The sequence below is a fragment of the Lynx canadensis genome, chromosome C1 (genome assembly GCF_007474595.2).
Source record: "Lynx canadensis isolate LIC74 chromosome C1, mLynCan4.pri.v2, whole genome shotgun sequence".
Taxonomy (NCBI): domain Eukaryota; kingdom Metazoa; phylum Chordata; class Mammalia; order Carnivora; family Felidae; genus Lynx; species Lynx canadensis.
In genome coordinates this window covers 48468707-48491813 of record NC_044310.1, presented here as the reverse complement: position 1 = coordinate 48491813, position 23107 = coordinate 48468707, and the positions used below count along the sequence as shown (strand labels likewise).

General features: G+C 43.2%; 1 protein-coding gene across 1 annotated transcript in view; it reads left to right on the top strand.

Moving 5' to 3' along the window:
* The window catches only part of LOC115521363 (cytochrome P450 2J2), a 29852-nt gene extending 7752 nt beyond the window's left edge, over positions 1 to 22100 (top strand). Inside the window, exons 2-9 of the mRNA XM_030326543.2 lie at positions 2458 to 2620; positions 6304 to 6453; positions 6857 to 7017; positions 9574 to 9750; positions 11798 to 11939; positions 14688 to 14875; positions 17705 to 17843; positions 21662 to 22100. Coding sequence (XP_030182403.1) covers positions 2458 to 2620; positions 6304 to 6453; positions 6857 to 7017; positions 9574 to 9750; positions 11798 to 11939; positions 14688 to 14875; positions 17705 to 17843; positions 21662 to 21840 — 1299 coding nt within the window. The 3' untranslated portion in view covers positions 21841 to 22100. The remainder of the gene's footprint in view (positions 1 to 2457; positions 2621 to 6303; positions 6454 to 6856; positions 7018 to 9573; positions 9751 to 11797; positions 11940 to 14687; positions 14876 to 17704; positions 17844 to 21661) is intronic.
* The last annotated feature ends 1007 nt before the right edge of the window (positions 22101 to 23107 follow it).

Genomic DNA, 23107 nt, shown 5'->3' with positions numbered 1-23107 from the left:
TTCTATTTTCCTTTCTGATATTAAGTCTATTTTAGCCTCCTGAATCATCCTATTTTTAACCTCTTTTGTTCTCTTACTCATTTGAGTAATGACTTGGTTATGGTTGTACATTCGACAGTATGGTCTACCTTACACAGTCTTTTCAGATACCCGGTGGGTCATATGCTTAAATCCATGTAAAGCGATCAGCATTGTGCCCAGCCCAGTGCATGTAGGAACTGTTAGGCAACACCATAGTCAACAGGCTCAGGGAGGTCATTTGACCTATGTTTACACAGCTGAGTATGCCATGAAAGTTTTTTTTCAATTTTTTTTAATTTTTTTTTAATGTTTATTTATTTTTGAAGGAGAGAGACACAGCGTGAGTGGGGGAGGGTCAGAGACACAGAATCCGAAGCAGGCTCCAGGCTGTCAGCACAGAGCCCGATGCGGGACTCGAACTCACAAGCTGTGAGATCATGACCTGAGCGGAAGTCGGACGCCCAACCGACTGAGCCACCCAGGCGCCCCACCGTGAAAGTTTCTGATGCAGTTCTTTTGGACTCATACGTGGGTGGAGAGCTGATAGAGCAGAAACTCTGAAGTCGTTCAGTTCAGCAAATACTAATGGAGTGCTCTGTTCCTTCCAAGTACAAGCTGAGATTCTAGGTTGTACGTGCACATTGTCAGGAGTCATTTAGCTTAATCCGAGATTTTCACCCATTCCAAAAACATCTTTTCTGAATAGAATAAATTAGTCAAGAAATCTTTCTCATAAAGACTAAGAAGTTCATCGAGGCAGTCAGCAAGATGAAACAAAAAAGATTTTGCTTGATTTTTCTGGGCCCTTTCCTGCTATGTCTTAGAGACAAAGACGTGTACTTTAGAGGCAGATGAATTTGAGAGGGAATCTTGGCTTTACTCTTTCCAGGGAGATAGGAGCTAGACAGGAACAAAGACTGATGGAAGGCTCTGGGCTGAGAGAACAAGGGAAGATTGAGTTTGGGCTTGGTTTTTAATGTGGGGGCAGGGAGGCGGAATGAGGCTGGTGTAGTCTGTTGTATTTGCTCTGAGCAGGGTGGTGGGGTCTTAGGCGCTAAGGGTGACAAGGGAGAGCATGCTTGCATGGAGACTGAGAAGGAGGGGCCACAGACACCCGGAGGAAATGGGGCCCTTCTGTTTGGTACCACTGCCTGCAACTAGCCACAACCCCAGGTGGACAAGAGGCAGGCATAGGGTCTACTCAGAGTCGTCTCTTGAAGGAACAAGTCAGGAACCACCTTGATTAGTAGCCATTTGTTCTCATCCAGCCCACTTGCACATCCAGCCCACATCTGTACACACCACACAGCCTTCCATTCTCTCCCTGCCTCTTTCCCTCTTTCTCTCCCTCCCACTGAACTCCAAGGGCCTGGTGGCTTCTCAGGTTCAAGTCTTTGTCCTCAGATCTTCCCTAACGCCTGGAAAATTCCCTTCACCACTCAATAGCTTTGTCTTCTCGGTGACATTACTTCCTCGACGACTCCTTTTTCCTTTTCTGAAAGACAAGGAAAATCATTAATGCCACAGGGTGGCTGGCTACAAGATCAAATGAGATAAACAGAGAAAGGGGCCTAATATGGCCCCCAGCGTCCATGTGCCCTCCTCCAGTACATCCCCGTGTGCGCTCATCCTCTCTGTTGCCATGAGCGTGTGTCTTCATCCCTTTGCACACAGAGCCTGTTTGTTCCTCAGGGACTCAAGCGGCTGTGCGCCAGGTACCAGAAAACAAAGTGCCTTTCACACTGTTGCTCTCATTCTTCTTCACAGAACCCTTTAAGGGAGGAACACTTTTTCCTTTTTATAGCTGAGGCTCAAAAACTGTGAAGCAACTTTCCCAAGAGCCACAGCTAGCCAACTATAGAGCTAAGATGCCCACATAGCTCCGGAACTAGAGTGCTTTTCCACACAGCTGGCCTCAGCCCTGTCATGAATTTTCAGTTGTCTAGCACGTGTTGAGGAAGGGGACATTCTCTTCCAGTTAAACTCTTATGATTTACTGAGAAGTCCATGCTTGCAACCCAGAGTTACACTAAGCATATCAGCTTTTTTTTTTTTTTTTTTGTGAGTCACATGTTCTGAATTCTCCCCCCCCTCACTAGACTCTAAGGTGCTCGAGGTTAGAGACCTTGTTTGTTTTATTCTAGTTACATATTCCTGTCTTGTTCTTGGGACAGTGTTGGATGCTCACTCAATTTGTGTAGGTTGAATATATGAATGAATGTTTATAAGGTATAGAAGCACATCCTGGAGCGATTTTAATCCTAGTCTAGCTGAGAGGAAGAGGAAAGAGGGAGCAGAGAGGAACGTTCCCATCATACCAAGGTGCACACACAGACTCTGCTCAGTACAAGACCTTCCTCAGCGACACACAACCCCTCCATTCCTGGACACGTGGACATGTGCATAATCAGTTGTGACTATTTGACTATTTTTCAGCTTGTGGAGAAATATGGAAACATTTTTAGCCTGCAGCTCGGTGACATGTCTTTAGTTCTTATAACTGGATTGCCCTTGATCAAAGAAGTCCTTGTCGATCAGAACCAAAACTTTGTGAACCGCCCTACAACTCCTATCCGAGGACGTATCTTTAAGAACAATGGTAAGTTTCTTAATTAATGTATGGGGTGTATGCTTGATATTTTTATGATCTGTTAAAGGTGCCCTTGTGACTGTAATTCTCCAATACTCCCAGGGAGCTGGGCCATTATAAAGTTCCTACAATTAAAGAAAGCTGGATTCCCACATTTGCTTATTAAAGGCACCCTCTTAGGGGCGCCTGCGTGGTTCAGTCGGTTAAGCATCCAACTTTGGCTCAGGTCGTGATCTCATGGTTTGTGGGTTCAAGCCCTGCATTGGGCTCTGTGCTGACAGCTCAGCCTGGGGCCTGCTTCAGATTCTGTGTCTCCCTCTCACTCTGCCCCTTCCCTGCTCATGCTCTGTTTCTGTCTGAAAAATAAACAAACATAAATTTTTTTTTTTTTTTTTTTTTTTAAAAAGGCACTTTAGAGAACTTGGCAGGGTCCTGTCAGGGATTTGAGAGAAGCTGTGTCTCCTGCATGAACTCGCTCTGGAAGCACTGATTACTCAGTGAAAGCAGGGGAAGAGTCAATGCATTCTTATTCTTTCTGCTTTCCATTCAAATCTCTTCCCCTGGGAAAATTCATGTGCACCGTTTCCTTCTGCTCCTTATGGAAGTCCCTCTTCTTGCCTCTAGTTCCTCCGCTTTCTTGTTAGGGCTGTGCCCCACAAGGTATCTCGAGCCTTCCACTCTGTGTTGGAACAGTTTGGCATGAACACTTAAAACTGTCATTAAACATAAACATTTAAAAATCTAAATGGATAACTCAAATGTATTACTCCACCAAAGCAGCCTTTTTTTTTTTCCCAGATGCTTTTTGAAATAGTTTGTCTTTTAACGCTACCTCCACTCCATTTATTATGTGAGGCAGGGTGCTAGGTACTAGCAACATGACCATGAGTAGTGCTGACAAAATCCGTGTCCTTAGGGAACTTACATTCTATTCAGAAAGACACTATCAATGAGTGCTAATAACTTAATGCATTAGTATCATTAAGCTGGGTGCAGGATGCATTTATCAGGGGCATCTAATCTAGCCCTGGGATTCAAGGAAAGCTAATGTAAATAAATGACAATCAATTTAACAAAGTGAAGCAGCAGTCAGGCAGAGGGAATAGAATAGGAAAAGTCCCTTAGGTGGGAAGAAGGACAGTGAACTCGAGGAACTGAAAGGTGGCCCATGTGGCAAGTATAGGGATTAAATAGAGATAATTAAAGGGAAATTCAGCTGCTGAGTGCCAGGAATTGTTCATGCAAGTTCTTGCTAAGGGTGTTGGGTTTTATGCTAAATAACAAGGGAAACTCTAGAATTTTTTTTTTTAGTGATTTTTTTCATTTTATTTTTTTAATTTATTTTTTAATATGAAATTTATTGTCAAATTGGTTTCCATACAACACCCAGTGCTCATCCCAACAGGTGCCCTCCTCAATGCCCATCACCCACCCTCCCCTCCCTCCCACCCCCCATCAACTCTTAGTTTATTCTCAGTATTTAAGAGTCTCTTATGGTTTGGCTCTCTCCCTCTCTAACTTTCTTTTTCCTCCCCCTCCCCCATGGTCTTCTGTTAAGTTTCTCAGGATCCACATAAGAGTGAAGACATATGGTATCTGTCTTTCTCTGTATGACTTATTTCACTTAGCATAACCAACAGAATGGGAAAAGATATTTGCAAATGACATATTAGACAAAGGGCTAGTGTCCAAAATCTGTAAAGAACTCACTAAACTCCACACCTGAAAAACAATCCAGTGAAGAAATGGGCAGAAAACATGAATAGACACTTGTCTAACGAAGACATCCAGATGGCCAACAGGCACATGAAAAGATGCGCAATGTCATTCCTCATCAGGGAAATATAAATCAAAACCACACTGAGATACCACCTCCTGCCAGTCAGAGTGGCTAAAATGAACAAATCAGGAGACTATAGATGCTGGCGAGGATGTGGAGAAACGGGAACCCTCTTACACTGTTGGTGGGAATGCAAACTGGTGCAGCTGCTCTGGAAAACAGTATGGAGGTTCCTCAAAAAATTAAAAATAGATCTACCCTATGACCCAGCAACAGCACTGCTAGGAATTTACCTAAGGGATACAAGAGTGCTGATGCATAGGGGCACTTGTACCCCCATATTTATAGAATGGTTTCAAGTGGAGAAAGGAATCATCATGTTTACATTGTACATTTATAAAACCTACGTAGGTGGCAGTGTAGAAAATGGTATACAGGGAGCAAGAGACTATTACAGCATTTTAGCTTAGAGAAGGTACTAGCTTGGACTAGGGAGGTGGCAAGAAACGACAGTAGGTTAGGCCAGGTTAGTGGCAGTGAAGATACATAGATTTAAGGTATCCAGGGGGTAAATCCAACAAGATAGGATGACCTAAATCATGGGCGATGGAAAGGAGAGTGAGGTGTTGAGGTGGACACCCAAATGTCTGCCTCATGTGGAAGAGGGCAGGTGTTTAGTTTGGCTTGAGTGGGGAGTTGTATGGAGAGCATCACGAAGCCAATTATGGATACGCTGAGTTTGAAATGCTTTTAAGTCAGCAAAGTGAGGCAGACAGTTGTGTATGTCTGGAGCTCAGGGGCAGAAAGAAGTGGTCACGATCAACAGATGCCATTTAAAAGTTTAGGAGTTGATGAGATTTTCCAGGAATGGAGTATTGAGGGAGAAGAGAAGAGGTGTTAGACCTTATCTTGAAGTACTCCATTACTTCAAAATTTGATAAAAGAAGATGAACCAGCATAAGGTATGGGAAGGGAGAAAATCTGGAGGCCATGCTGTCCTGAGCAATGCTGGAAGGGAGGGCTTCAGGAAAGAAGTGCTCCGTGCTACCGAAAGATCAAGCAAGATAACATTGAAAAGTTTCCCCAGGTTTGACAAAGAGGGCTGCCTCGTGGAAATGGTGGAGGCCAAAGCCAGACACTAAAAGGGGTTGCACAACACTCTGGAGGTGAAGAAAACAAAGGAGTGTGGCCTTATCTGTGTTGGAAATCAGATGATGGTCTATTGAACACACTGAGTTGTTTCTGGGGTTTTGTTTTTGGTTTTTTTGTTTGTTTGTTTGTTTGTTTGTTTGTTTTTTGGGGGGGGGGTTGGCTCTTTGCCTTTCCATGTGCTATTTCTGCCTGGAATAGTCTCCCTTGCTTTCTTGAGTCATTCCTTCATCTTTCAAGTTCTAGCTTAGATTAGAGTCTCCTGGAAAGCCTTACCTCCTTACAGGTATAGATTTTTCTTGTCCATGGGTGCATTCTTAGTATGTGGCATAAAATTAATACTTAAATATACTTATGTGACTGGCAATCAAAGCATGGGCTTTGGAATCTAATTTGAACGTCTGTTCAGCTGCTTACTAACTGTAACCTTACAAAGTTGACGTTAGCCTTTGCGCCAAGGTTTTCTCATCAGCAAAATGGGAAGGCGACGTAATGATTATACCTGCCTCATAGTGTTTCTGTAAGTACCAGTGACATAATGCAGTAAAAATACCAAAGCCCCTGTAGTGCCAGCAATGCAATGCAGTAATGCTAGCCACTGTATCTACTGCATATCCAGAGATATCTACTGTATTTCTGGATAGTTTTCAAGTGCCTCAGTGCCCTTTTCCTTCCCACCAGTGCACGTTGCCATACCATTTGCCAGATATTTACATTATAGAATAAGAAAACCATAATGTTGGCTTTTTTTTTTTCCTTCCAGGATTGATCATGTCCAATGGCCAGACTTGGAAGGAGCAAAGAAGGTTCACCTTGGCAACACTCAAGAACTTTGGTCTAGGAAAGAAGAGCTTAGAGGAATGCATTCAGGAGGAGGCCCGTAACCTCATCCAAGCGATAAAAGAGGAGAATGGTGAGTGTTTCCTAGGACAGGTGCTGGAGATTGTGACTCATTCATTCATTAAACAGATGCTTATTAAGTGCCTTACGTACCTAACCTGTGCCCAGCATTGTGCCAGGCACTGAGCATATTGCAGTGAACAGCTAACCATGACCTTGCCTTCATAGAGCTCTAGGATTAAGTGCAGGAAGATTAATATTAAACACATTACCAGTTTTAAACCGTGGTCATCAGCTTGCCTTCCCAAGTATTGACGATTTGCTATATGTCAGACCCTAAGTAGGGGACTGTGGCTAGAGCCTCATAGGCGATTCTATACTTAAAATGTCCTATGTCCTATGTCCTGTAGAGGAGACTCTCTGTAGAAAATAGAAACAAACCAATCAGAAAGATCCGTCTCTTCTTCCACCTCCAGGACAGCCTTTTAACCCTCACTTCAAGATGAACAATGCAGTTTCCAATGTTATTTGTTCTATCACCTTTGGGAAACGCTTTGACTATGAGGATGCACAGTTTCAGGAACTGCTGAGGTTGCTGGATGACGTCACCTGTCAGGAGGCATCAAAGAGATGCCAGGTAAGAGGTTCTCTTTCAATATCTTGGGCTAGAATATTGGAGCCGATGTTCAAAACAGATGGGTTCTGACCTTTTGGTTTGTTTAAGCTAAAATATCACCCTTTGAAACTGACTTCACTCAAACTTACTGGAAGTCAATCTGTTGACTTTAGTGTTTTCTGATAATATAACCAGATATTTACTACATACAAAGAACATTTCTAACATTCATGTAAAGTACAAAACGTTACATGATATACACCTATGCATCCATGTTGTTTTCTTTAAAAAGCATGATATTGCCATTGCCTTTTGAGTCCCGCCCCTCCACGTCCCTCCCTAACCCAGGCACTCCCCTGCCCCAGAAGTGTTCTTTGGTGCCTGGCTTCTCCCTCCGCAGATTGCGGATTCGTCTGTGTTAATTGCTCTTTTCTTTTTTAAATCCTGAATAGTATTTCAGTGTATGAATACACCACTGTTTGTTGCTCTGTCCCTGTCTTGATGAACAGTTGGGCTGTTTCTAGTTTGGGGATGTTATGAATAAAGCTGCCATGAACATTCTTGTACAGTTGTTCATGTGGACACGTCCATTCATTTCTCTTGAATTTATACCGGGACATAAAAGATGCCTAAAGGTTTCAAAAGCAGTTACACTACTTACATGCCCATCGGCACTTGATATTATCAATCTTCTCATTCCATAGGGTACAGACCCTTGGGATTCAAACTTCACCCCTTCCTTGGTGGGCCCTGTACTCCATTTTGTCCCTCAGGGTCTGTGAGTCTGTCAAAAACTCTGTTCAGCTTCTTGGTCTCTCAGCCACTTTTCTGGATTTGGAAGACACTTCTATGGCCAAAGCAGCCCCAACTATTAAGGTCACATTTCTTGTATCTAGAAGTGGATTTGTTTCTATTTATTCCTGACAAACATCTTTGCCTGGAGCTTTATGGACCCAGTGAATCAAAACTGATAAAGCATTAGCATGATTCCATGCGCATTAAAAGGGTGCAATGAATGTGAGCTATTATTATCATCAAAGTTATTTTTGAATTCCTTTTTCTCATTCCTAGTCATAGGAGTCCCTAATTCCATAACCCCATGTTCTTTGGCCCCATGAGTGCAGAACCTAGGAAGTCATGAGAGTTTAGTGGGTACCCAGCTTATCTTCCCCAGGGAAAAGTAATTCCTGAGAGGGTTGGAAGGGGCAGTAGGGTAAGGCTAATAATTAGCATTTCTTGGAGTCCTCACATAGGCCAGGCATCTTGATGGACAGCAATACATACTTTACCATAGTTAATTCTTGCAAAAAAACCTTGAAAGATGAAATGGAGCGTCATGGTGTGTGCAAGCAGGTATGGGAGTGTGTAAGCAAATCCAGATAGTGATCCGCTGGCTCCGTCCTAGGTGCTGTATGGATCTCATGTCGCTCAGTCACCAGAAAAATCCTGGCCCCCCACTGGCAGCTGGTTAAACTAAGGAGCAACAGATTACATCATTGTTATCATCATCGTCATTATTATCAACAGAATATTATGGCTGGAAAGCAGCAGAGCTAATAGACCTGTACCTGTATCTGTTTAAGTCTGAGTGATTTTCCATTATGTCATGCTTCTTTCTACCAGAAGATATTATTAGAGAAAATGTTTTCAAAAATACTTTATTTCAGTAAAATATGTCTTATCTACATGGAGATTACATCATAGCAGGGCAGACAAATCCATAAGACATGCATCTATCATCTATCTATATCTTACACACACACACACACACACACACACACACACACACTTACTTGGGATAATTACCATGAAGGAGAATAAAACAGGATATGGGAACGGAGAGAGGCTGGCAGGGGTTATAGGATCATCAGGCTAAGACCACTCCAAGGAGGTGACATTTGAACAGCACCCTAATGAAGCGAGGGGCCAGAGTTATACAGATTTCAGAGGAAGAGTGTTCTAGGTGGAAGGAATAGCAAATGCAAAGACCCAGACAAGAACATCCTTGATGTCCAAACAAGAACATCCTTGATGTCATCACAGGGGCCAGTGGTGCTGCACTGGAGAGAGTGAGAAAGAACAAGATGGCAGGAAGTGATAGCAAAGGAGGTGACAGGTGTGTGTGGTGGCTGGCCCATGCAGAGCTTATAGGCCAGCAGCATGATGTAGAGCTTTGTCCGAAAACCATGGCAAGTCATTGGAGGATTGAGAGCCAAGGAGTGAAATGATCTGATGAAGGTATAAAGTGATGCCCCTGGCAGCTCTGGAAAACAGACCTGGAGGGGGTTAAGAATGGAATCAGTGAGGCTGATGAAGCCTAGCACAGCATCCAGGTGAGAAATGTTGGGTGTTTGTTAGGGGGGAACGTGGCTGGGGTGGTGAGCCGTGGTCTGAAACTGGACACATTTTGGATGGAGTGTTGAAGTGCTTTGCTAGAGGGTGACAGACAAGAGTCAAGGTGACCCCAAGGTTTTAAGAGCCAGTAAGTGAGAGATGGAAAGAGAATATCCATTGTTTTATCTCAAAAAGCGAAAAATTGGCACCAAATTGTCTCTCTGTTTCATTTTTCTCACTTAGCTCTACAATGTATTTCCATGGATTATGAAATTTCTTCCTGGACCCCACCAAACACTCTTTAGCAACTGGGAGAAACTGAAATTGTTCGTTGCTCAGATGATTGAAAACCACAAGAGAGACTGGAATCCTGACCAAACAAGAGATTTTATTGACGCTTACCTCAAGGAGATGGAAAAGGTGAGGAAATCAGAGTTGTTTCCTGTTTGTTCTTAAAGAGCAAATGGGAGCGTACTCATTTCCTATTGCTGCTGTAACAAATTACCACAAACCTGGGAGCTCCAAACGATGCACGTTTATTCTCTTATAGTTCTGGAGGTCAGAAATCTGAAATCAGTGTTACTGGGCTAAAATCAAGGTGCTGGCAAGGCTGGTCCCTTCTGGAGGCCCTAGAAAAGAATCTGTTTCCTTGACTTCTCCAGCTTCTAGAGGCTGCCTTTGTTCATGGCTCCTTTTTCCATCTTCAAAGCCAGCATGGAGCATCTTCTCTGCTGCCATCCTTCTCTTGCCTCTCTCTTATAAAGACCTTTGTAATTACGTTGGAGCCACTGGAATGATCCAGAATCATCTTCCCATATCAAAATTCTTTTTTTTTTTAATTTTTTAATGTTTATTTAGTACAGAAGGACAGAGTGTGAGAAGAGGAGGGGCAGAGAGAGAGAGAGAGAAAGACACAGAATCTGAAGCAGGCTCTAGGCTCTGAGCTGTCAGCACAGAGCCCAACGAGGGGTTCAGGCTTATGAACCATGAGATCATGACCTGAGCTGAAGTAGAATGCTCAACCGACTGAGCCGTCCAGGTGCCTCCTGCCATATCAAAATTTTTAACTACAATGTCCCTTTTAGCATATAAGGTAACACCCACAGGTTCCAGAGACTAGGATATGGACATCTCTGTGGGTCATTATTTAGCTTACCACGGGGAGTCAAAATAGAAGCAGTATTTCATAGAGTGTAGAAGCAGCATTAATTCAGGATTGATGAGGCAGGTAGAAATAAGGATAGGGGTAAATGATATTTGGCTTGAGTCCTTGGGGATACTCAAATACTGCCTGTTCATCTTCTATTCTCTGCTCTTTGCCCATATCTGAAGGAGCTATACACAAAAGGAAAGCTAACAGTTGAGCTTCAAAGAACTCTTTCATTGTTATTTGGATCTGGGCCCAGTTGCCTGCCCCTTCCCTCACCCCCCAGTGCAGAACACAAGAAAAGCTGAGTTGGATGCCAGAGTTCAGCCTCAGGGCCTGAGTGGGACTTCTGCCTTCCTCTTTGATCTTCCTATCATCTACTTTCCAGCATTATAGGAAAGAAGGAGGGAAAAGCCAAATTGGATGTGTAGCCTTTAGCCCAGTCACCCCTGTGTTCAATATACCTCAATGCATCAGTATCACTGTCATAATCGTTGACTCGTCAGATTAGTTGTGTCTCCTCTTGGGATTGACCAGACTGGTAGATTTCTATCCATCTCCCCTTTTATCTCACCTTACTGGCATAACATTAGTAGAAGCATTGATTTCTCCACAAAGGCGGAGACGTCACTTACTAAATGCTGTGCAGGTATGGAGCCACACACTGAGCAGATTGTTGGCAAATTGAAGCTTCCGGGGCAAAGTGGTAAAGATGAAGGAATTCCATGAGGAATGGTTGATGGAATGAGAGTGGTTTCACCTAGAAAGGAAGACATTAACAGGGAGATACGAGCATTGTTCTCCATAAGAGGAATTCAGATTATTCTTCCTGGTATCAGTACAAACACGTTGAGTATTTGTTATGTGCTCTTTTCATCTCATGTAATTTATAGTGTCATCTTAAGGGGCATGTGTATTTCATTGCTATTTTCTGAAACAGGAAACTGAAGCACAGAGAGATTAAGTGACTTGCCCTAGGTCATACAGAGAGTGAATGGTGTAGCTATATTGGAACCCTAGTCTGTCTTTCCACTTAACTGATTCTCTTCCCACTGTACTAATAGATTCTCCCAAATTATAGATATAAAAAAAAAAATAAGTGTCTTGATTTTCATCCACCAAAGCCAGCAAAAGTTTCCAGCACTTGGGGCGAGAGGATGCTAATTTGCTGAAATAAAGTCTCTACCTCTTGAGATGGCCGAAGGGAAAGATATTTCTCCTGGGAATCTTTTCTTCCACATTCTCTCCCTAGGATGAAGCCCCTGTGTGTTGTAGCAACCAAGAACCCACTAAATAAACCTATAACCTTGTGCTTTCTAGAATAGGGGCAATGCTACTTCAAGTTTCCACGAAGAAAACCTCATCTACAGCACCCTGGACCTCTTCTTTGCTGGAACGGAGACAACTTCCACAACACTGCGCTGGGGTCTGCTTTATTTGGCCTTATACCCAGAAATCCAAGGTGAGCATGCCAGTGAGTGTGCCTGGGGCAGGACAGAATGGTGTCTCCTAGAGCATACGGCCCCAAGTTGGGACTAGAAGATAGGATGGTAGAATGGAAAAACAGTCTTGAGGTGACGTGGACTTGAGAATGGGCACATTCTTCAATTTTCCTGTTAGGACTGTGATGGGTTCACATAATCCCAGTGTAATAGAGTCCCTGCCCTCAGGAAACTCAGAATCTAGAGTGAAAACAGTGAAGTCAATGGACACTGTGGTGAGTTTCAGGAAAAGACTTACATTCTTATACGAATGTATCTTGTTACAAGCTTCTAGCCTTTTACGTCATGTCTTCCATTGGCCTGTGGATAATGTTCAGACTCCTGAGTCTGGCATATCATGCTCTCTGATGTTCCTTCTTCTGCCTGTCCAGTCTTAGCTCCACCCACCGTACATGGTGGCCTCACTAAATTACATGCTGTTTTCTTTGCACTGTCCTTATTCATGCCTCTGCCACCAAGCTTGCTCTTCCCTCTCATCTGCTTCCCCATTTTCTCTACATGGTAAATCACCAGGTGTGCCTGAAGAATCTGCTCAAATACAACCTCCTCTAAGATGCTTCCCCACTCTAATAGGAAACTCCTTACTCTAGAGATGACTTTATTATTACTGGATTATTTTCCTCCTCTAGAGATGACCTAACACACCTCCATTACTATGCGATTGCACATTATTCATATATCTTCCCCAAAGACTGTCATCCATTCAAAGGCAGTGACTGTTATAATCTTTTTTTTTTTTTCTCTCCAGGACCCAGAGCAAATTTGAGCTGGAGAGATGGGATGCTAGGATACAGTTTTTCAAACTTTGGATAACAGTTTATTAATGGGATATAAAATCAATTTAGTGGATCAAGACCAACATTTTTTACTAAACTAAAAATAAAGATCAGAGTACTTCCCATGTACGAAGGATAAGATTGTTCATCAAACTTTATTTCTTTCCATATATTTACATAAAAGTATGTTTTATGATTCATGATGTAAAATGCGTTTGGAACTCTGAATTACATTTTCTAAAAAGTTTAAAAGCTATCTCATTGGGATATAGAGTTGGCTTCTGTAATAGGGTCTCCAAAATAACAATAGCTTAAAATGATAGGGGCACCTGGGTGGCTCAGTCAGTTGAGCATCCAACTTCAGCTCAGGTCATGATCTCACAGTCCGTGAGTTCAAGCTCAGAGCCTGGAGCCTGCTTCAGATTCTGTGTCTCCCTCTCTCTCTGCCCCTCCCCTACTTTCTCTCTCTCTCTCTCTCTTTCTCAAAAATAAATAAATATTAAACAAAAATTTTAAATGATAGTTTATAGCCATCTTCACAGCACCATTATTCACAGTAGCCAAAAGGTAGAAACAACCCAAGTGTCTATCAATGGAAGAAAGGATGAATAAAATACGGAATACATTGCAATATTATTCATCCTTAAACAGGAAGGCATTTCTGACATGTGTTATAACACTGATGAACCTTGAAGACATTATGCTAAATTAAATAATACAGTCACGAAAAGACATATACTGTATAATTCCATTTCTATGAGGTTTCTACGGTAGGCAAATTCATAGAAACAGAAAGTAGAATGGGGGTTGCCAGGAGTTAGGGTAGGAGAAAATGAGAAGTTATTGTTTAGTGGATGTACAGTTTCAGTTTCTCAAGGTAAAAAGTTCTGGAGATTGGTTGCACAATGTGAATATGCACAACATTATTAAACTATACACTTAGATGTGGTTAGCATAGTAAATTTTAGGTCACATATATTTTACCATAATTTTCAAAACTCATTAAATGGTCAGGAAAAAAAATTCTAGGGGTGCCTGGGTGGCTCAGTCAGTTGAGCGTCTGACTCTTGATCTCAGCTCAGGCAGGTCAAGATCCCAGGGTCATGGGATCAAGCCCCATGTTGGGCTCCACACTTAGCACAGAGCCAGGTTAAGGTTCTCTCTCTCTCCCTCTGCCCCCTCCCCCGCTCACTCTCTCTAAAATAAAAATAAAATATATTTAAAAAATTCTTATTTCTGTCAAAATTAAAAAATCTAAGCTTGACTCAGCAGAGCACTTTGGGTTCTAAGCTTCTTCCAACGTGTTGCTCTGTTGTATCTAGAATGATGGCCTTGTTTATACTCTTAAAGATGGCTCACCTTGAGGGCTGCCTTTCCACAAGTGGGAAGGGAAGAAGGAAACACCCTTCCTTTAAGGACATGTTTCAAGTACCAGACATTCCTTCTACATTATTCTATTGACCAGAACTTAATCACATGGTCACACTTACAAGGGAATCTGGGAAATGTAGTATGTAGCTGGGTAACCAGGCGTCCAGCTAAAAATCTCTTATTGTAGAAAAAAAAAAAGGAAAACAGCTATATTGGGGCACAATTAGAAGCGTCTTTGATGTGTTGGGTGCTCACCTAAACCAGTTCATGTAAATCTCAAGACGTCCTTAAGAGGAAGGTAGATTTATCCTTACTGGTAAGAAGAGAAAACAGCCTCACAGAGTTTAAGTAACTTGCAGTAGTAATGTTGTAGAGCAAGAGTTTGCAACCAGATTTGTCTAAAACCCAGGCCCACTTTCCACTCATGTAATTCCTGAGAAATCAGAGTCTATAGAGCCTGCTATAGTTTTAGCCATTTTGATCCTGGTTATGCCATTCTTTAGTTTAATCGGGCTTAAGGAAAGATGTGGAAGAGTAGAATAATAGAACCTTCTTTTCCAGAAAAAGTCCAAGCTGAGATCGACAGGGTGATTGGCCAGTCGCACATACCAAGCACAGCCGCTCGAGAGTCCATGCCCTACACCAATGCCTTCATCCATGAGGTGCAACGAATGGGAAACATCATCCCCCTGAATGTGCCCAGGGAAGTGATAGATGATACCACGCTAGCTGGCTACTACCTGCCCAAGGTAACCAGGGACTCTCAGCCTCAGATCTTCAAATCCATCTTTTAGAGCTCAGAACTGGAAAGTGACTCATACTCTTGCCTTAGGGAATCACTTAAATGGGAAAGAGATATATTATACCTGAGATAATACTAGTTTTTTTCTCCATGTGTGATCTTTGGAACATTAATCCAATGAGACGTTAATAGGTATTAGGGAGGGGAAAGGGGATTCCTACGTCAAATATGTTTAGGCAGAGACCGGCTTTTCTTTGCTGTGGGATGTCTCAGTGGGTTTTTTTATTTGTTTGTTTGGTTTTACTATGTAATGTGCATTATGCGTCTTTGTGGGGATACAGCAAGCAGCAGTTCTCAGACTTTGCCACGGAGCCCTTTTCTTTGCCTTTGTGGAGCTTCTCACAGTGCTAGGAACCTGCCAGACTTGGAAAATTCTGCTTCACAATCCTGGGGTTCTAGAACATTAAAATAGGAAGGGACATTTGAGACCACCTGGGTCAATATCACATTAATGCTGGAGTATTTTTTCCAGCTTTTACTTACAGACCTGTCATGGGACTGCCTCACAAAGGAAACCAATCCAGGTGTATGCAATATGAATTATTAGAAAAAGAAAGGAACCAATACTTATTAAGCAATGAGTATGTAGCATGGACTATATAGATTCTTTCAAAATGTATTCATCAGTCTTCAGAATACCTATTATTCCCATTTTATAAATTGGAAAGTCGAGGCTCAGGAGTGATAAAGCTTGCATAAGATCTCTCAACTACAAAGAGACAAGAGTTGGGTTCCAGAACCAGATCGGTTTGTTTCCCAGGCTCATCTTTTTTGTACTACACCATGTTCTCTCCACAGGAGTTGCCTTACTTGGAGTTTAAAAGAGTCTCCCTGCAAGTGTTCTCAGTTGGCCCCTGTTAAATTCCTGTCCTCACAAAGGAAATTCTGTTCTCGCTCTGCCCACCAGTCTTAAGATCTAGGCAGACAGCTCTCCTCTGCCCTCTGGTGTCGTCTCTGCACATTGCACATTTACAGTTCCTTTGCTTTCTCAGGGTGTCGGTCGGCTTCTGTGGATCCATTCCAGTTTGTCTGGATCCCTCTGTGTGTGTCTTACCGGGAACTTCTCTCAACAGGCAGAACCAGGGGAGCTTACCTATTCCTATCCTATTCCTACGGCTGTTTCCATTCACTGTTTTCTTATTGATAGACATCTCGTGGGTGAAGGCTTAAGTCTAAATTATTTCACAGGTGCAGTTTGCATTTTTCTAGCAATTCATTTAGCTCAACAGACTCATTCTACCACTGGCTTTAAAGATCAGCTTTAATAAAGATCCTGGGAACTGAGAGATTTTAGTGACTATATCTTGTAGAGGCCAGGAGCCATGCCTTTGACATGAACTAGACCTTGTACAGATCACAGCTTTACCTCTTCCCACTGCGTAACTCTGGGCATATCACTTCACCTCTCAGAGCTAAGACTTATCTATCTGTAAAATGCCATTTAAAACTACTTCATGGATGGAGAGAAAATGAGGTCATGCATGTAGTGTTTAGTGTAGAAAGTGCTCAAAATAGCAGTGATTTACTAACTTAACAAATATCCAGTAAGCATCTAAAAGGCTCCCACCTGGGAAAACAACTCTGAACAAAATAATCATGCAAGTCTATACTTATAAACCACAGAAACTGCCCAGAGGGGAGAACCCGCTGGTTTCCATAAAGATACAGGCCAGCTGGAATGGGGAGGAGGGGCACGAGTGGTCTGAGAGGGCTTCCAAAGGGAAGTGGTGTGTGAGCTGAGGATTAACGAGTGATGGAGAGTTAGCTCAGTGACAAAGTAGGGAGGAAGTGCATCCAGGCAAGGAGAACAGCTTATAAAAAGGCCTAGAAATGAGTGGGAACATAGCATGTTTGGGAAGCTGAAAGAAGGCGTCTGGAGTGCAAGTGCAGGAAGAAGGAGAGTGGTCCAGACAGGGGTCAGGAGATGGGTCTCTCCCCTAAGGGTGATGGGAAGCCAGTGAAGGGTGTTCAAGGTGTGGGTGGGCGGCTGGGGGTTGGCATCATTCTATCATGTCCAAAGCTCACTCTGCTTTTAGAGCGTGGAGCAGATTGAAAGGGCGAGAGAGGCCACGGGCATGGTGGGCAGCTCTTACAAGACCGTAGGCAAGGCAGCTGGTAGCCTGGATCAGAGGCGGGGGTGGACACAGAATGGAAGTGACAGAACCAAGAGACATTTAAAGTAAAAGTGAGCCGCCTCACTAAAGGATTGAAGGCAGAATGAGGGGAAGGGAGACAACACAGAGGACTTCTCGTTTCTCGTTGTGTCCTTCGATGAATAGTGGTTCCCTTCACTGGGGGACCTGATCCTATTATTAAGCCTTCTGTGGAGTATACCAGACACTAAAGGGAAGAGAATGGGAAAAAGAGAGATGCATGGGGTATCTTTTACCTGGGTAGAGCTGCTAGAGTTATCACTTCGCTGAGCGGCTGGGTTGATTTGGGTGTGGTACTGACTAGCTAGCTGTTGCATTATTCTCTCTGGTGTAGACATGTCCCTGTAGAAAGATCCATTCTGCAGTCAGTAGAAGCTACACTTCTCTGATAAAACTCCCTGCAAGCCCATCATTTTAAGCTATACCATTGCAAAGAGCAGGGTGGCTGCGGGGGAGGGGGTGGTGGGTGGGTAGGGGTTAGGCTCAGAAGACAGTGAGTTGGGGAGTGTGAGGGAGTCTGGGGTGTGGTCAAGCCCTGGCGTGGGAGTCAGGTGACTGCTGCACTTCTGAGTACACGTGTTGCATGGGTCAAGCCTCGCCTGAGTGTTTTCTGCCTTTTCTAGGGAACCGTGATCGTTACCAATCTGACTGCACTGCACAGGGACCCAACAGAATGGGCCACCCCCGACAGGTTCAATCCGGAGCATTTTCTGGAGAATGGACAGTTTAAGAAAAGGGAATACTTTCTGCCTTTCTCAGTAGGTGAGTTGTGACAAAAGGAGTGTGAGAATCCACAGTCCCTCTTTTGGCCCTTCCCTACCCTTTTCCCCGTCATGCTTGGCTTTTTGAAGGTTTCCAGATAGCCCTGTTCAGCGTGACTCCCCTCCTGCTGTTCTCTGCACCTGTGGATTCCTTACTTCCTCAGCCCTTGCTTGCATCTGATGGAGGTTTTAGCTTTACTTTGTTCTGTTCCCCAGAGCACTGGGGACAGAGATTCAGTCCCCATCTCTCGCTCACAAAGAAGGTTGGATATTTGCTATCTCTATAGAGGTTTTAAATGTCTCAAGTTCTTTTTAAAAGCCACCCACTCACATAGAGCTAGAGGCAATTTATAAAAATAGGATGGGGGTGGGGCAAGGAAAGGGGCTACTTGTTTATCATTATGGCCATCAGGAATGACTCTGGATGCCACTGTCCTAACTAGGTGGGATTCTACCCTAAGAGGCGCTTTTGATTTTTACAATTTTAATTATCCTTTAAAAATCTGGCTAATACATTTATATGGTACAAAGCTTGTAAAGTACAAAAGAGGATGTAGTGAAAACTCTCACATGTCTCTAAGCCAGCCAGTTCCAAAAGGGTGTTTTAATTCTTAACATTGTAAAATGAATAACAAAAATTCTTAGAATATTCCAGGTATTGAGTTAGGGTATGTTGCTTAGATTTTTTTTTCAAGTAATTCCCCGATTCTTGAATTCTATAAAGATTTCTTGGGCATCTATTACGTGTCAAGCATCAACTCTGAGGATTTGACAATGAATGAAGTGGAAAAGAAAAAAAAACTGCTCTCATTAGCATGCGCTCTGGTGTAACATTGCAGGGTTCAGATTACTAGAACCACTTCAAAGATAAAGAGACTGAGGCTTAGAAGGGTAACTATGACATCTAAAGTCATCAAATTCATGTGCCAGAGCGAGAACTCAGTGTTAACCAGATTTATCAAAAACTAAAGCCTGTGTTCTTCCTAGCACTGTCTCCTAAACATACACATATATGTATGTATATATAATAATATAGTTATATTATTTAGTTATATACATATAACTAAATGCTACACGGAGCCCATACTGTGGAATGCACGATAGTCTGCTTATCATTAACTTAAAAATAAATACAGATTGCTTTTCTGATCCAATATCCTTTTGCTGTTGATGACACTAGGGCTCAGAAGGGGAGGAACTGGAATTTGAACCCATGTGATAAGACCTGAAGTCCAAGGTGCAGCACCGCCCTGAGTGTTATCTGGGCTGATTTCTGATTAGAGCTTCTTTGTCTTTCTTCACCTGATTCCAAGTCATCTTTGCTCACATTGGACAAATCCCTCCCTGATAGGAAAGTTGCTGTGAGATATAGGAATACCTTCCAGTCTTCTGTCTACAGTAACTTCAAGTTTTATATTTCAGTACCAAGTCCCAGCCGTCTATTTCAAGGATTGGATTATAATTATTTTTGCCTCACTGGTGATTTGCTATTGAGAATTTTATCACACCCTCTTAATTACAGACTTCATTTGCAAGCACATTATCTCATTTAATCTTTGCAGCCACCCAGTTATTAATAACTAGGAAAGCGATCAGTATTTCCTTTCTTCATACAAGGAAACTAAGAATAACAGAGTGGTTTCTTATCCAAGGAATGAGGCAGAACAGGGCCTACAAGTTAAGGTTTTATACTTCTCATCTACTGCTGTCTTTAGCACAACTAGAATATAACTCTCTTCCCCCTTCAAGTCCCTTTCACTTTGATTCAGAGTTCATTCCACAGGTGTCAGTTAGCATACGTACGCATAACAAACTCCACGAACGCAATGGCTTAAAATCATAAGTTATTAAAACAATATTAGTGCTTACAAATCTGCACTTCAGTTAGGGAGTTCTGGTCTTAGCTGGGTGTGTTTATGTGTTTGGGAGGTCAGCTGGCTGAAAGGCTGATCTGGGACCTCAGCTGCAACCACAGGGCTTTCCATGTTACCTCTCATTCTCTGTCAAGCTAGCCTGAGTTTGCTTACATGGTAGCCATAAGATCCCAAGGAGGAGAATGGGTGGAGCTAGAGAGTGTAATGCTAAGCGAAATAAGTCAGAGAAAGACAAATACCATATTTCACTCATAGGTGGAATTTAAGAAACAAAGCAAACCAGCAAAGGAAAAAAAAAGAAGAAGAGAGAAAGACAAACCAAGAAACAGACTCTTAACTATAGAGAACAAACTGAGGGTTACCAGAGGGGAGGTGGGTGCGGGATGGGTGAAAAAGGTGATGGGGATTAAGGAGTGCACCTGTTGTGAGGAGCACTGAGGAATGAATAGAACTGTTGGAGCACTATGGTGTACTCCTGAAACTAATATAACACTGTATGTTATCTATCCTGCAATTAAAATAAACAGCTTTGTAAAAAAAAAAAAAAAAAAAATGCCAGTCATGGAAGTTGAGGCATCACTTGCATGTCAGCCAAATGCAACAGCTGACACTCAACTGGTCCTTTTACAATAAAGGGCACTATCGGGACCGCTGGCAAAACCTGACTGGGGATCTCAGGAGGAAATGGTGGTGATGCATCGGTGTTTCCTTGAGTTGGTGGTTATATTGTAGTTATGTCGGAGAATGTCCCCGTTTGTAGGAAACACATACTAAAGAGTTCACAGGTAATGTAGACAGTGTATGCTCAGATAACTTGGGAGAAACAAGCTCTTTGTATTATTTTTGCAACTTTTCTGTACTTTGAAAGTGTTTCAGAATAAAAGGCATGATAGGGAAAGTATAACAGTAAATAAATAACTGTAACATACAGAAAGCTATCTTAATACTGCCACCCAAAATGTTTCACTTAAGAAGTGTTTTCAATCATATTCTTCCAATTTTTGAGAATTAACCAGATGAAGTTAATGCTAAGCTCTTTCGCAGCTAGAATATTTATTATTATCCAGGTGATGTGTTAAAATACTTTGTTTTGCTGTGTAAGTTACTGAATTCTTTGCTCTATTTGGATTCAGTATGTAGCCCACACAATATATAAAATAAGGTTCCCATCTTAAACACACACACACACTCTCTCTCTCTCTCTCTCTCACACACACACACACACACACACACACACAGAAGTTTCCCTTGATAACTGAAGAGGTTACTTAATTAGTCCCAAATCACAGGGCTAGAATTGGAGGAGTTGAATTGGCTCTCCCTTCTTCTGCTTCCAGGTCCTCCCTCACTAACAGGGATTGGGATGTGGCTAGGTTGGTGCCAAGTGTGAGCTAAGGGATCCAGCAAGGGCCCCACGTCAGAACCAAAAACCCCACTGGGGGAAAGACCACTGTGTATAAGAAGGACTATTCAAGGAGGGAACCTGACGTAATTCCAATGCAAAGGGCCATCCATGGCCGTGAGGTCCCCAGTCATTAAGAAGGAAAACACGACATGGGGGACAGATGTCCTACATTTTAGAAAACCTGCTCTGACATTCACTGGCTTCTACTTTTCAACAGTTTTGTTATCTGCTAGTGTTGTTGTTTGCTGATTGATTTTGAAAAGTCTTCAGGCTACACATTCACCTTCTAGGTCAACCCAGGCCTCCCTCCTCTTCTGGTCCCTCACCCTGTACCTTCGCCCTGTGCATCAGCTGCTTGACCCTTGAAAGCATTGGAGTCCAGACTTAATACTCAGCCTGGCTGGCTATCAGATTAAAGGAGCCTCCATACGTAAAGCCGTGGGGCCTTCCAGCCCCTTCTCCTACTCAGGTTTTGCAAGAAGTAGATGTCAGCCCCACACTAGATGGGAAGATGACCTCTCTTATGCTTTTGTCTTCCAGGAAAGCGGGTGTGCCTTGGAGAACAGTTGGCCAAGTCTGAGCTGTTTATCTTCCTCACTTCCCTTGTGCAAAAATTTACCTTCAGGGCCCCCGACAATGAGAAGTTGAGTCTGAAGTTCAGAATGGGCATCACAGTCTCCCCAGTCAGCCACCGCCTCTGTGCAGTCCCTCGGTCTTGAAGTTGTCAGGGAGTGACCCTGAGGGACGATCGGAGGAATTGGACTCAGGAAGCTCCATGCAAATCCCAGCTTTGCTGTCTCCTCTGATGGAGCCTTGAGCAGATCTTTTATGTTGTGAATGATTTACCCTTTTCATCCAGGAGATGAAAAGCAGATAATGGTTCCTGCTCTCAAGGAAGAACTATTACAAAAACCAGAGGGAGAATGGACTTTGAGTGATTCGGAAACCATAAAGCTTATCATAAAAGTTCTAGCTGAAATCTGCCTCTTTCTTGCCAGCTTCCTTAGACACGGATTTGCTTCTGGCCTGTGGAGGTAGCTCAGGTCAAAGTGGTGCCAAATGGTTGGTAAGAGTTAGAATGTGGACCCTGAGGCAGCCAGAGGCTAGCCACAAATGCGCTCACTCGTGGTAGCGCTGTGCAAGCATTATCTTGCTCCGGCCTCAGAATGGCCCTCTGGCAAGTCAGCAGGGCAACTGTCACCCCCTATTTATAGGCAGGTTTCTAAGAAGCAGCAGTTTATAAGGTTTACCTAAAGAAACACTACCTTGGCCTTGAACTCAGGAGCAAGCAGAGGGCGACCACTGTCAACTAAACCTGGGGAACAGGTTTGGGAAACAATGTGGAATTATCTTCTTTGAGGGTCACTCTTTGCCTCAATTCCTCTATCAGGCATTTATTCTCAAGCTGTTCACATTGGATTTAACTATGTGGTGGGTGTGAGTTTTCTTGCAAGTAGATGGGTCAGTTTTTGAATGGTAAGTATTACCAGCCTAAACTCAACTGAGCCCTGGTATATAGTAGGGAACCAGAAATCCCAGGATCCTGCTCAACCCTTCTGTACGTATTTGCTGAAGGGAGACAATGGCCACAAAATGGAAGGCCGAGTAACACTCATGGTCCGTGGAGTTTTGACACCAACCCCAATGCAAACACACACAAAGCCACCTGGGAAACTGGACTAAACCACATAGAAGATCTTTTTTCCCCTAAGGTAGAGACTCTGTGTGCTTCTGCCTGCTCTTTTGGAACTTTGCTACCACCAGTGAATCAAGCTCCTGTTACCCTGATGGATGACGAGAAACACATAGCCCAGGCATTACTGTTATGTTGCCCTGGCTGCCAGCTACCCAACCACCCGAGCTGTGCTCAGACCCTCCGACGTGAGCTGGACCTGAGCACATCCAGCAGCCGAACGAACGTAGATGCATGAGTGATCCCAGCTGAGACAACAGTTGCCCAACTGAACTCAGCCTAAACCGCTCACC